This window comes from Bremia lactucae, linkage group LG1, assembly GCF_004359215.1.
Source record: "Bremia lactucae strain SF5 linkage group LG1, whole genome shotgun sequence".
Lineage (NCBI taxonomy): Eukaryota > Oomycota > Peronosporomycetes > Peronosporales > Peronosporaceae > Bremia > Bremia lactucae.
In genome coordinates, this window is record NC_090610.1 from 2,546,780 (window position 1) to 2,560,499 (window position 13,720).

Consider the following 13,720-nt stretch of genomic DNA (forward strand, 5'->3'; position numbering starts at 1 on the left):
TCTGGCCGCCAGATTTATATCCGGCGGCGACCACATTTATTACCCATAATAAATGGGATTTAAGTAACTAACTATTTTAAAATTAGATAAAAGGGTATTTTACCCGTTAAGTAAATGTACCACAACAACGGTTCTCCAACCCGATTACATCTGTAGATGCGCACCTCATCCCCTTCCAATGTAAATACACTAATTGACCATCCCTTTTAAGTCCACAAAGTGTACTTAATGGTATGTGAATCATAGGGCAACTTTAGCCCGCTACAAAGCTGATTAATCATTGAAGCGATCTTAGTTCGTAAGAAACTCACAAATTCGTTGCTGCGCGGCTTAAATAGGTGTCGCGATATAAGCGTTCTATTAAGCGAGAGCAAATGGGTGCTGCGCAGTCTTGGTGCTGCAGCGCGAAAGGTCGCGATGAATTGCGACCCGGAAAACGACGGACCAACGGCTACAACCACGATCGGAACGTACATGCCTCTGCCTCAAAACCGATAACATCAGCGCCACAGGCACTAAAATGCACTAAGTTTATCGATTAAGAGATTTTTTTAAAAGTTGCGTGCATGTGCTGGAATGCTTTTGCAGCCGATTAAATTGCACGATCCATCGTATAGCAGTGGGAAGATGGAGTCCAAGTACGAGATGCTTGAAGAAATTGGTGCGCTTCACTGGGGGCTCGCGGGAGATCATTAACATGACTGTATGCATTGCTGTATTTATATTATTAGGACATGGAGGCACTTCGGTCGTGTACAAGTGTCATGAGAGGCGAACGGGAACAGTACGCGCCTGCAAAATCATCGATCGACGCGCTGTTGAGCAAGAGCACAACGTCGTTATGGAGCAATTTCAGGTGCATCAAGTTGCTTCAAAATACACGCCATCGCTGCTGATAATGTCGTCCAAAATGCATGCTTACTTGACAATATAGGTCGAGATCCAAGTGCTGCAGTCGCTGAAGCACCCAAACATCATCCATATTGAAGATGTATTTTTATCCGATTGCAAGATTTGCATGGTAAACTTGAATAATAAATATGCATGCTACATAGGTTTCTTATTTGTGGACGTATTGGAGCAGGTTACGGAGTATATGGGAGGTGGCGAGCTATTTGATTATGTCGTTGATAGGGGAACGCTTTCTGAGGTCGAAGCGAGCACAATCGTTCGCCAGATTACATCAGCTGTCGCCTATTTACACGCACGTGGAATTATCCATCGTGATCTAAAGCCAGGTACGAGGTAAAAACGATGCTTTCTCTGCAGCCTTTGGTGTAATCAAATCTCTACATATGGGAAAAGAAAACTTGATGCTGACGAGCAAATCGCGTGGGGCGGCCGTAAAAATCATTGACTTTGGACTGGCAAAGCTGCTGGACGCAGACGACAAAACTGCCTCGTTCTTGGGAACGCGTGGATATCTCGCGCCGGAAATGCTGCAGCGCCAAGCGTATTCCATGTCTGTGGATATGTGGGCGCTAGGAATCATCGTGTATGTTTTACTGTGCGGTTGTCTACCTTTTGAGGATGATGGCGGCAAGGTTGCCAATGAAAAGGCTGCTCGGGTTCGTGACGTTGTCTGAGTTCACGAATGTCAACACGCGGTTTCATGACTGAAAAGTGAATGTACAGGCAAAATTTGGTCTTCGCTTTCCACGCTGGGCAAGCGGCTTATCCGAGAGTGCGAAAGATTTACTCCGCAATTTGTTAGGTACTGCTACATTTTTTATAATATATAATGTGCGTGTCTGAATCATTAATATGACAGAGGTAGACTCGGCTAACCGGTACACGGCCGAACAGGCGCTGGCTCATCCGTGGGTCACAGGCGCTCGCACGCCCAACATGTTCTTAAAGTCACCTAATTATCTACGCTCGATCAAACAGGAGCAAGTGAGTCAGAAAATAGATGGTCGCGTGCCACATGAATCAAACATCGACGTCGAAGTGTACGATGACAACAGGCCAGCGATAAACGTGCGAAGACAGTCGCGATGATCGGATGGCAATTATTAAGTGTTGTTGCAAATACTAAGACATCATTGTTGTTTGTAAATAAGTTACATTCAGAAGACCTTCAAACTACTTTCCTAATCGAGTGCTACCGCAAGGTCCTTCATTTGCTCTTTTGACGTACCGAATCCGCACTCGCCTCCGTCAAGAACCAAAGAACCTTTACTTTATCACAAACCGAATTGCGGGACAAAGTAGATCCGTAATTTTGGTGCTAGTTTGGTGTAGTTTAACGTCCTGTGAGGCTCACGAGAGTTCGTTAATAGCCGGTGCTTTTATCCGTTAAGATGCGGCGCTCGACGCGTTTAGCTGGCAATTCTAGTTCTCGTGCCCCGCGAATGTCTGCACTGATCGTGCAACACGCGCAGCGCATGCGTAAGGTCCGTTTCTCTTGATCTTTCTAGTAATAAGCGTGTCAAGACCTACCAAATTCAATTTACATTCCTCATTTTGACTAAATCCTTTGCTTGCTATCTCTTTCCTGGTCCTAGGGCACCGAAAATTCTGAAGACGAGTGGATGCCTGACGCAAAAGATAAAAAACGTGATAGCGAGCTTTTTGACTTGGCTTCATCCGAGGAAGAAACGGCCAAGCGCCGCGGTCGAGTGAAAAAAAGGAAGAGCATTAATTGTGACGACTCGGACGAAAAATTAAAGTCTAGATCGATTCTCAATACGAAAAAGCCTCAACGCTTAAAAAAATTGCCTTTGACTCCACCGGCGTGCCGGGGTGCGAAGGATACGCAGACGGCAGCGCAGGCCGTGCAGAAAGTTGCAGCTGTAGCCAAGAGGGCTCCAGTTAAGGAGGAAGTATTTGACGCGCACAGACGACCAGTAAAGCAACAAAAGCGGACCACAATACAACCAAAAACTGATCACAGAGTTAAGCAAGTGACGGTATCTTACAGCGGCGTACCGTCTAACCATACATTAGACAACTTTTTTGATTGCATTTTGGAGTGGGACTTCGACGAAGCAATATGTCGCAAAGTTCAGGGTACAACTACTGGAAATGATGACTCGGAGGAAGGCGAAGTTGAAGTTGAGGTCGAAAAAGTGCCGAGTAAATTTCGCTCGTATGATCACTACTTTTCGGTATGGAAGCCATTGGCGCTAGAAGAAGTGCAAGCTCAAACAATCAGTGCAGTGACGACAAATCATCCCAGTCCTATTCCCGTCAGTATCAAAGGGTTTGGAGCAACATTTATCTCGAAGAGCTGTAAGATTCGCGTTGACTCAAAGAAGCAACATATTTCGGGAATGCGACGAAAAGGCGGTCGAGATCATTTAAGTGACGTGTTTATGAATGACTTAGTCCTTTTATCACCAGATCAAGACTACTTCAGTAAGGCTTTGATTACGTCAAGAGGTAGCCATGGCAAAACAAAGGAGGCAAATGAAAAAGAGATGCATGAAACAAAACGTGTGGGATATTTGGCGATTGTGGCGACCCAGAGGGCGTCAAAAGAGGGACTTACCATGACAATTCTGAGGCCAGGTCTAGCTAAGTTGGAAAAAATGGACAACATCTATCTATTCAAGCTGAATAATCTTGTCACCAGTGTCCGTGAGTTCCGAGCACTATGTGACTGTAGTCATTACAAATTGCTTCCATTGCTCTTGTCCGGCGAGCACAAGCAAGGGACAATGCAGCTTGATTCGCTTGGATTAAAGTACGTACAGTGGCTTCATAAAGCTTTCAATGATTCACAGCGAGAAGCCATTACAGCAGCAGCAACGTCAGAAGGGTTTACTCTCATTAAAGGCCCTCCAGGAACAGGCAAGACCACTACGCTTAAAGGTCTGCTTAATTCCCTGCATTTGCGCGAGTACAATCGATATTACAATGCGGTATTGGACGTGGCGCGCCGACCAGATAGTGAGACAGCTTCAGCATGGGCTCAAGTGGGGAATGAAAAGCCTCATATCTTGGTGACGGCGCCATCCAATGCAGCAGTCGACAATATTGTGAGCAAAGTCATTGAAGAGGGATTCTGTGATGGAGAAGGACGAAGATACTTCCCTAAAATTGTTCGTGTTGGACGAGGACTCGTAAGTTTGCTCATATCATCCACTAGCGGCCAACTAATTTATATAAATTTTAGAGCTCAAGCGTTCAAAGCGTTGGTCTTGAAAATCAAGTTGATCAAATTTGCAGCCAGCCTCTAGACGTTCTTGAAGGTCATATTGGTCGTCTGCGGCACGAGCTTATGGTGGTACGAATCGTTTTCGCTTTTAAAATTTTAGGCATGCGGTAGAGTAGATTACATATAAACTTGCTTTCAAAACATTTAGGTGGAGCGTGATTCGCTACTTTTGCGCATACAATTACGAAACATTGTCGCTTGGATCGAGAAAGATCCCGCGAAGGCTCTCGAGGAAATTGCTGACGCCGCAGCTCAACAGGAACTGGCTGTAGCTTCTGCGCGTGCAGCAGCCGATACTCAAGCAATGTCGATGCCTCAACTCCTGAAGCTGCCACCCTCATCTTACATTGAACAAACAAAGCTGCCCCAGGCGACATTAGCGTATCCAGATTCTCCTTCGCCGCCACCATCGCCTCCTGTTGCTGAGCTACCCTGTGAGTCTCGCATATATTACTTGGCATAATTTATGTTTTACAAGAGATTGTATGTAGGCGTTGAAGGTGCAACTGGAATCCTGGAAGAAGAAGAAGATGAAGATTTTCCTGCTTCATTTGGAGCCCCACCACCTTCCTGGAATGAACACGAAAACACATTTAACGCTGAGGTTAGTGGAGAGGCGTTGAACGCGTTTTTAAACGACGGAAGCAACTCGGAGGAAGACGATCCACTTCCAGTGGGTAATAGCAACTTAACAAACGAAGATCAGGAGGAGTATGACGAGCCGTTCCCTGATACACCGCAGTCACCTAAATGTATACAAAGCTGTTTAAGTGCCAAAGCTTGCAATGATTGCGTAGCTGGATCAGCGAGCGAGCCAATTGAGGTGAATGATGACGATAGCGATGATACACTTGAGCAGGACAAGCCATCATCACTGCCGCCACCACCTCCGTCGTCACATTCTCCGCGCCCTCCGCCTCCACATTCTCCGCCTCCACCAATATCTCCACCTTCACACAGTCTCCCTTCAGACCATCACCACCCGTCGTCTCCGACTATAATGACTCCACAGTCTCCTCGTTTGGCTCCACCAGTCACTCCTAGCTTACTCAAGGAAACAAAAAAGTGGGGTCCTATCGACCTTTCACGGTATCACCCCTATATCGCTATGGCTCAGCGAATTAATGGGTGTTTGGAAAAGCTCGCGGAGGTACGTGTGTCTACGTAAATAATGATTTATCCCTTTAAAAATGTGTTTGTCAGGTCAAGCTAGAACTACAGCGGTATGAATTTGCTCGGCATGCAGTAAGTGATATGCGAGGAAAACTTTCGCAGTCTACACGGCAATCGCTCGAAGTATCATTCCTGGATACAGCACACATCGTATTCACAACGCTCAGCAGTGCGGGTGTTGCTGCATTGGATGCAAGCGCTCGGTACGACGTTCTAGTAGTGGATGAAGCAGCTCAAGCTGTTGAACTCTCTACAATTATCCCCATGAAGTACGTATTGCTTTGATGGTAAGATTCTTGTACCGTGTTGGCTAAAGAAGTGGCACGGCTTTCGTTACTAGGTTTGGAAGCAAACAATGCGTTCTGGTTGGCGATCCTCAACAACTCTCAGCGACAGTATTTTCCCGCAACAGCAGCCAATCCCTTTACGAGCGAAGCTTATTCGAACGGCTAGAAAGCTGCAAACATCCTGTGCATATGCTGCGAACGCAATACCGAAGGTATAAATTTTTTCACCAAACTTTCAATCCACATCACTCAAAGCTAATTTTCTATGAATACTTTAATTGTCAGCCATCCGATAATATCCGACTTCCCAAGAAATTACTTCTACGACGGCAAACTTCAAGACGGGGACAATGTTAATGGCGGCGACTATGTCAAGCCATACCACAGCCTTGGGGAGGCGTTCATGCCGCTAGTTTTTTGGAACCTACTAAGCAGTCGCGAAAACGCTTCGAAGTCAGTCTCGCGAATGAATGTTGGAGAAGCCGAGCTAGCTGTAAATTTGTATCTTACTTTAAAAAACTCGTGTTCTCCTGACGCAATTACTGGAAAGGTCGGTATGATTACACCGTACAGCCAGCAGATGGAAGAGTTAAAAAAACGCTTTTACTGCGCATTGGGCGAGCGCTACGAGCAAGAAGTTGAGATTAATACTGTCGATGGGTTTCAAGGACGCGAAAAGGACATAATTATTTGTACGTGCGCCCTGTTTGTCATTTTAAAGAAGATCACCTAACATATGGCTTGATAAAATTAGTGTCCACTGTCCGGGCTGACCCAAAAGCAGGCGTTGGCTTTTTGAATGATATTCGGCGCATGAATGTGGCACTTACTCGCGCAAAGTTTGCTTGCTACGTTATCGGCAAAGAGAACGCGCTGCGCTCTTCAAAACCTTGGTCGGCGCTATTGGATCACGCTTATAAGCACCATTGCATCGTGCATGTAGAAAATCCGCTGTGCAATTTGATAACTCTTAAGCCGATGGAACAACCATCCGAAGCGTCGAGGAAATTGTCAGGAGTTTCGATAAATTCTCATCGCCAAAATTCGTTGCAAAAATATGAGCAGTCGATTGGCAACAGCAGAAGTAAAGTAATTGGTGATGGTAATGGCGGTGGACGACGTGATGGACAGCGAAGAGAACGTGGCCGTGGTATTAGAGGTCGTGGACGAGGAACACCAGCGCAGCACTTTTCTCCACTGCACCAATATGCGCAAAATATTGAACCGCACTACTCGAATAAAACTCCGTTAGGTGCGTATGCACAACCTTTATCCACCAATATGTCGACGCAGCGTACACCCTCTGCGCTGGGTGCGCCTCTTTCACAGCCCGCTTCAGAATTCTACTCCTCTAACCGTCCACCATCAATTCATTCTCACGCAATACAAGAATCCTACGTGGAAAATTCATCTAAACCAGGAAATGGTACGAATGGTAGAGGCCCACGTCATTCCCGAGATCCTCGACAACGGTCGGGATGAGGGGCAGAGCATGGTAGGATATGCTAGGATCAGTGCTTGAACTCTTGACGCCTATCCAGGTCTTATATTACAAGCTTGTTTCTCTAAAACTGGCAATTCTTCTCGAGACTTTGGTTGAAGGGCTGTTAATAGATGCTGGTAACTTTCTGGATGAACTGAGATCTAAGCAGTTAAATAAAAATTGGAGACAACCAAGAGCTCGAAGTTGCAGCGAGAGACAATGCCATCTATTCGTGAGCTCACTCACTGGATATTGTGATTTTTTTGCAGCAAGAGTAGGCAGAAGATTCACAAGCTGAAGTCGAGGCTTACCCAACAAGATGCCAGGAGGTCCTTTTCTCGAATCATGAATTTTGAAGTCTCGCTGCGCTACTTGACAACCCATCACTGATATCAATTCTGCTTACAGCTTCCTTCAATCAAGAAGTGCTGAGAGACGTTGTGGAATTTCGTAGTCGACCAGGATATTGAAGAATTCATTTAGTCGCTTAATTCTCGCTTCACGTTATATATCTGACGCCACGCCTTCATTCTCTATGCACATTTCTTCAGTTGCGCAAATCTCTTCACGACCTAGCGGCTGTACTAGTGGTCTCAAAGACGCAAATCTGTTTACGATACGCCGAGTTAAAAATCATGCGATCAAGTTGGACCAAGTAAAAATCAGACGAGTCGCCACTAAGCACATTCTCGTGCATCTCAATCCGCTGTTTCGAATGAATTGTATGATCAGAATTTAAATGATTTAGCTGTTGTAAGTAGATGACGATAACGGATCGGAATTTCTCGCCAAATTTATGTATCGACCTTGTCGACTGCAGCGCTACTCTGCATAAATCTTCACTGCTGGCATGGACGACTGAAAAATCCTTTGCAGGCATGATTTTGGATTGATGAAGTCTTGAGACCTTCTTAGCAGTACAAGCTCGTTCAACAGATGCAAGTCATTTGCTGGGACAATGGTGACGTGATCGTCAAGGTAGACGACACATAAACTTAATCAAAACTAAAAAGGGGACATACTTAATGCTGCCCGGATTCAATGCTACAGCTATGTCAATCATCGATACCTTGTTGCTCTTGAGTTTTCCTCGAGGTTGCCAAATTCAAACTGAAGTCGAGTGTCGTGGTTAGATACATCAAGTGCTTGAATCGAAATGCCACCTCCACGGCCCGACACAAATCCGCTTTATTAAAGATTTAGTCTTTTGTACGGCGAAGAGCGCTTGCAATGTTTGATCGTGATATGTATAATGATAAAAACTTACGTTGCGAGTACGCATCAGAAGCAAGTATATGCCATACGGCCAAACAGAGGGACAGGAAAGCCTTGACCACAGCGACACGAACAACAGGCTCTGATTAAGGTCTTTTTTATCTAAATGAGGTGTGCGGTCGCCGCACGACTCAGCTTAGTAAATCAGTACACCGCATGTGCATTAAAAAAAATTTGAACGAATATAGTATCGTTGCCATGGCAGCCGGCAGACGATCACGGCAAGATGAATACACACATACTTCGCTAAGTGTTAAAAGATTTGACCAGAATCCACCGGCTTGACGTGACTGGTGTGCAAGAATAGGTTGGATTATCGTTATGTTGATGAACACGTTGCTGCAGATGAAGCTACCCAGTTTTATACTTTTTAGGTATCGTTGATAGCGCTCTGAGCTTGTTTATAAAGTTGCGTTTGAGTCGTAAGGTTGCGAAGCACAGGAACCGCTGACAAATTGTTCACCCTTTATCAAGTAGATAAGCAACGATGATGTTTGCCAAGTAGTGAAACGAGTCATACGGCAATATAGCGAAACCCATTTAAAAGGTGAACGAAAAAACGCTAATGAACTAAGTCCATAATCGAATGGGGCCACGTATCCTTCCGGAAGTCAAGCGAAAAGAATTTGCACAGTAAATGCAAACGCAGCACCCGAGAAAAAGCCCTTGAGCGAGATGAGCAACGTTATAAACCATCATATTCGAATAACGCCCAGCAATAGCAAGTTCCGTGGTATACATGTCAAGGCACATCCGCAGAGATAACAATAACCCCTGATGCAGCTTCCAAATGAGTCACAGCACTGATCTCCATAAGTATCTAGTAAGCTTAGGCGCATTTGTCAACAACTACTTCACCTGAAGAAAGCCGCGCACCTCAGCAACAAAAGCATAGAGATTTGCTTTAAATTGCATCCTCATCTTGCGAGTGGTAGCAGTACCCGTAGCAATGTCCGCAGGCGTCACAAATCGGATGAGCTCTGTAAATGCTGCAGCTAATCGCTGCTGCTTTCCAGCGTCCAAAATTGCTTGTAGGCAGCAAATTTCTTCAGCTAACGATTGGTAACGCGATTGCTCGATCAAAAGCAATGGGTAGAGTGCACCCGCACATGTATCCAAGACAACGGGATTAAAGTCTTCCAAAAGCACTGTGTGAATAATAACTCGAAGAAACGAAAGAAACATATCCGGATGCTGCTGACGGTGGGCCTCGAGTCCTGATTTCTGGTTTCGCAGGGCCTTCCAATGGTAAGTCGCCAGCTCACCGAGTGCCTGGAAGCTATTGCGCACTACGTCCGTTGACACGTGACGCTGTCCTATTAAGAGAGAGCGCAAAAGCATCTGAAAGAGCTCACTTGGCAAAGACGCAAGTTTTTCCGCATAAACATCGACCATATAAGACACCAAGGTGAAGTATTGTTTGCTTAAACTCGGATAAGCTAACAACTCTTCTGTCATGAGCGGAATTATCTTGCGCAAACCTGAGAAGACAACGTCAGCTACAACACTTGATGCATGAGTGGCATCGGCTTGCTCTGTGTCACTTGTGGCGTCTTCCGAAAAATCGATGAAGTCTTTCGCCACGAGACGAGAGAGCAACGTAAGCAAAGCCAAGAGGTCAATATAATTTTCTTCCTCAGCGTCCCCTAATGTGCTCTTTTTGCCTAGATTGTGACGACAGTAGGTATGGATGAGATTGTCGCTGGCCAAATACACTTGTAACGCATCGCGAGGGGGGAGGTAGCATAATTGGGCTTCTACCATCAAGCAAAAAAAATTGAGTATGCAATTAACAATCTGCGAATCATTTTGAAATATCTGAAAGACTTTCACCAGAACAGGAAGAGCAGGTAGACAGAATGACGTGATTCGAGCGTGAGATGTTGATTCAGCAGAGCGCGCGATCCCTGAATACATCTCGACAAGCAGCTTCAGTTCTTCCTGCATCCGGGCATCATTTGCCGTTTGTCTGGACTCAAAGTTTGACATCGAGATGAGTTGCTGCAGACGCTGCGCAATAGGGCGGCTTACAGCCTGAAAGTGAGCTTCTCGAATATTTTGATCAGCTGCCGTCATTCCTGCTCGACACAATGCCTCCGTCAAGTTGCCACGGAGATTGGATGGGATTCTGGCAACCGCAGCATCCAGTGTTGAGGCCTTTCCATCGATCGCAACTATAAACGGCCCAGCAGATGCGTTTGCTTGGACAAGCGACTTCCACGTCTCCATTTGAAGAATCGAGGTGATGGCTCGCGTTGTGCTAAGTAACAACACGAATTCAATCACCTTTTCCATGACCACCGGCTCTGTTGGCCAGTGAAGCAAATATGCCATTGCTCGCTGAATTACGAGACGCAACAGCTCACTACCACAATCTCTGTCTTGAGAGCCAAACACTTGTAGGAGCACCGGTGCCACTTTAACTGCATGGCATAAAATATCTGGAGCTAAATAGGTAGCACAGAGGCGTGTGATCGTTTCGATCAGTCCCTCAGACACAAAGGGGCTAACACAAATACTTGTTGGGTTATGTGCGAGTCGCAAAGTCTCAAATTCGAGTACGTGATTTAAAATCAGCACAATAAGATTCACCACGGAAGATTCTTCCGCACTCGCAATACTACGCAAATGGACACCGATTCTGCTTGGAATACCCGGTCGTTCACCTTTAAAATCGTCCGCGAGGAAAAGACCTGAAAATAAAATAATGAAGTACAGCTTTTCGAAAAGCTGTGATAATGTTATGGTCATCTCATCACGACCTTGCAGGTTAGCCAGTTCCTGCTGAATTTCAGTTATTAACGACTGCAGTAGCGACACTAACAACGAGGCTGATGCATAAGGATTAAGCCTTGCTAATGCAGCAGCTAAATCATATTGCTCTTGGGTACTGCTAGCCGCATTGTCTTCGACATCCTTGTCTTCATCCTGCTCGGTCAGCACTTCTACAGCACACAGCTCCATTTGAACTTGCAGATAAAGCTCGACAATAGAGGCTGATACCTCGCTAAGAAGAGTCAGCGCTTGCTCTGCATCAGGTGTATATTTTCCAGACAAGCCCGCTTCTAGAAGCTGTGGACTGTTAGCAAGAGCTACCCATGCATCCAATAGAATGTCAACACCATCAAGTTCCCATAAATCATGGATCGTTTCATTTGAATTTTCACGCAAATGGCGCTGACATCGCGCCAACGCTGAAAGCAGGAGTTTACGCGTCAATAAAGCCAATTCCTGAACAAAAGAAGAAAAAAGCTGACTAGAAGCAGCCTGCAGCAGCGCGTCAAGACCAATGTTTGTCACGAGACGAAAAAGTAGCTGACAGCAATCAATCATCTCTCGAGTTGCTAAATCATAACCCACACTATCACTGAATGTCAGCAGATCCAAAAACGGATTCTGCACGATTGTGACAACACCGCGAAAAATTTCGCTTAAAAATTGCACCTGCTCGATCTTTCGCTCAAATATAGGCCCTTGCAAAGAAGCTAGTTGAAGAAGAAATTGCCGTGCCAAGTGAAGTAGCGTCTCGTTCTTGGGAGCGACATTGCGAAAAAAAACGTACGTATTGAAAGACGAGTGAATTAATTCTGGTCGCACTAAAATTGGTCTCCAAGACGCCTGAGGGGTCAGAACGGTGCAATTGCCAGTAGCATCCTCGTCAGTCAAAGAATTTAAGCTCCAAGTCAAAGTGCTTGCACGGGGGTCTTCGAACTGCCAATTTAATAGCTCGCCACACAGCTGATAGGCTGTATTCAGCAACTCTAATTGTTCTGAGGAAATGTCCCCTGTAGCATCCCGACGAGCCGTCGTAGTGCTACGAATAGAGTCTTCAAGAAGGGGCACAGCAAGTGCAACGATATCTTTAAGCGAACCGCTCTTTTCTAGTGTCCGTCGCGACGTGGTGTGGAACTCGATGGGCAGCATCATGTTGCTCGCCCTTGATGCTGTCGAGAATTCCGTCACAAATGCCAGCAGCCACCTGGCAGCCAGCAGACGGTGAAAAGGATCTTTTCCTGGCTGCAGCATAATTCCCATCTGTTGCAGCACCGTGACTCGCTCGGACTCGAGCCGATCCAGCCAACCACGCTTAACTAGAAGCACCACCGTTTGCAGCGCTGCAGCTTCTACGAATCTCGGTAGCGTGGTTGAATGCTCTAATAAAAATTGCATTAAGAAATCAAGTACATTCGATTTTTCTTGCAGTGCTAGCTCCAGCCAGCGCTGCAGTGTCACTTCGCGAATAGTGGTTATACAGTGGAATTGCACCACAGGGGGTGTCAGATTATTTCGAAGAATATTCATAGCGTTTACCAAAGCATTCGGGCTACGCTTGAAACGCTCTAATACTAACCCAGCCACACCGCGGTGGATTTCAGATTCAGGTCCAGTGGGCGGCGCATGTAGCGCCGCACACGCCATCTCCAACGCCTCCATGTACTACGGGTGGTATGTAATAGCCTTTATTACCGGTATTGTACCTGTTGACGATGTTGACTAGTTTTAGCACGTTAAGATCTTCTCACTTTATCGTTAATATTCAATATAAATGCAATACCTATTTTGTGACGAATGTACATAATTTCATGAAATTCTCCATTATAACTAACTATGCATCAATAGAACTAATGTCTTGTTGCGTCAATATTAGAAAATTCGGTAATACTGAAACTATTAAGTCAAAATTAATATTAGATAATAATGTTGTACTTCTTTTTTTATTTCCATCCTACCCGCATTGATATATATTGGTATTTATGATCTTCTGAATTATATATTTGACATAAAAGTTGCATGACGATTTACTTGCCGATCTTGTCCTCATCGATCATTATTTCTTTTAATTTTTTAGTCTTGCCAAATCTAGCTGGTTCAACAATTTATTTTCTCCGGAAGCGTCCTCTTTTATCTTGTTTAATGCTTCCTTAACATTTTCCTCGCCAACTTTTTATCACCTCGCCGTCTGCACTAAAGCCACAAAGTGGCGAATATTTTGTATTTTGGTCAGCGCCTAGACCAAGTGGTGTAATATATTAAAGCCAGTAGATAGAAGATCGCTATGAAAGGACTTATTATATTAACACAGATTTCTTTGTCCCTATTATAAATGTAACGGGGTGTATCGTTACATGAAATTAACACTTAAAGGTTGTTAATTAATATATTATCTAAAAGGTAGATAATATTTGGAGATTATTACTTTATCTAGTAATGTCCAGAATTCTTATCCATAAATAGGTATAGACCATTATGTCTATTTATTTCGCAGACTAATCAGCTGTAGAAGTAATCAAAGAGAGTTACAAGGTAAGGTAGATAAGAATTCATTTACATGTTTAGTAT

The 13,720-nt window shown here is 44.9% G+C and overlaps 4 protein-coding genes across 4 annotated transcripts; 2 read left to right on the top strand and 2 right to left on the bottom strand.

Moving 5' to 3' along the window:
- Positions 1-326: 326 nt before the first annotated feature.
- On the top strand, positions 327-2,107 carry CCR75_003768 (uncharacterized protein). The gene is made up of 6 exons (XM_067961861.1): positions 327-661; positions 732-856; positions 935-1,021; positions 1,085-1,238; positions 1,270-1,568; positions 1,636-2,107. The coding sequence occupies exons 1-6, from the start codon at positions 577-579 to the stop codon at positions 1,753-1,755; spliced, it is 870 nt and encodes a 289-aa protein (XP_067822508.1). The 5' UTR covers positions 327-576; the 3' UTR covers positions 1,756-2,107.
- A 63-nt stretch (positions 2,108-2,170) lies between these two features.
- On the top strand, positions 2,171-10,239 carry CCR75_003769 (uncharacterized protein). Its single transcript, XM_067961862.1, has 10 exons — positions 2,171-2,396; positions 2,508-4,067; positions 4,121-4,231; positions 4,311-4,596; positions 4,654-5,312; positions 5,366-5,604; positions 5,676-5,834; positions 5,908-6,314; positions 6,377-9,980; positions 10,049-10,239. The coding sequence occupies exons 1-9, from the start codon at positions 2,304-2,306 to the stop codon at positions 7,102-7,104; spliced, it is 4,242 nt and encodes a 1,413-aa protein (XP_067822507.1). The 5' UTR covers positions 2,171-2,303; the 3' UTR covers positions 7,105-9,980; positions 10,049-10,239.
- CCR75_003770 (uncharacterized protein) lies at positions 7,671-7,985 on the bottom strand (the record flags this gene model as incomplete). The annotated part of the gene is made up of 1 exon (XM_067961863.1): positions 7,671-7,985. The coding sequence occupies one exon, from the start codon at positions 7,983-7,985 to the stop codon at positions 7,671-7,673; it is 315 nt and encodes a 104-aa protein (XP_067823077.1).
- CCR75_003771 (uncharacterized protein) lies at positions 9,230-12,814 on the bottom strand (the record flags this gene model as incomplete). Its single annotated transcript, XM_067961864.1, has 1 exon — positions 9,230-12,814. The coding sequence occupies one exon, from the start codon at positions 12,812-12,814 to the stop codon at positions 9,230-9,232; it is 3,585 nt and encodes a 1,194-aa protein (XP_067823078.1).
- Between the last annotated feature and the right edge of the window lie 906 nt (positions 12,815-13,720).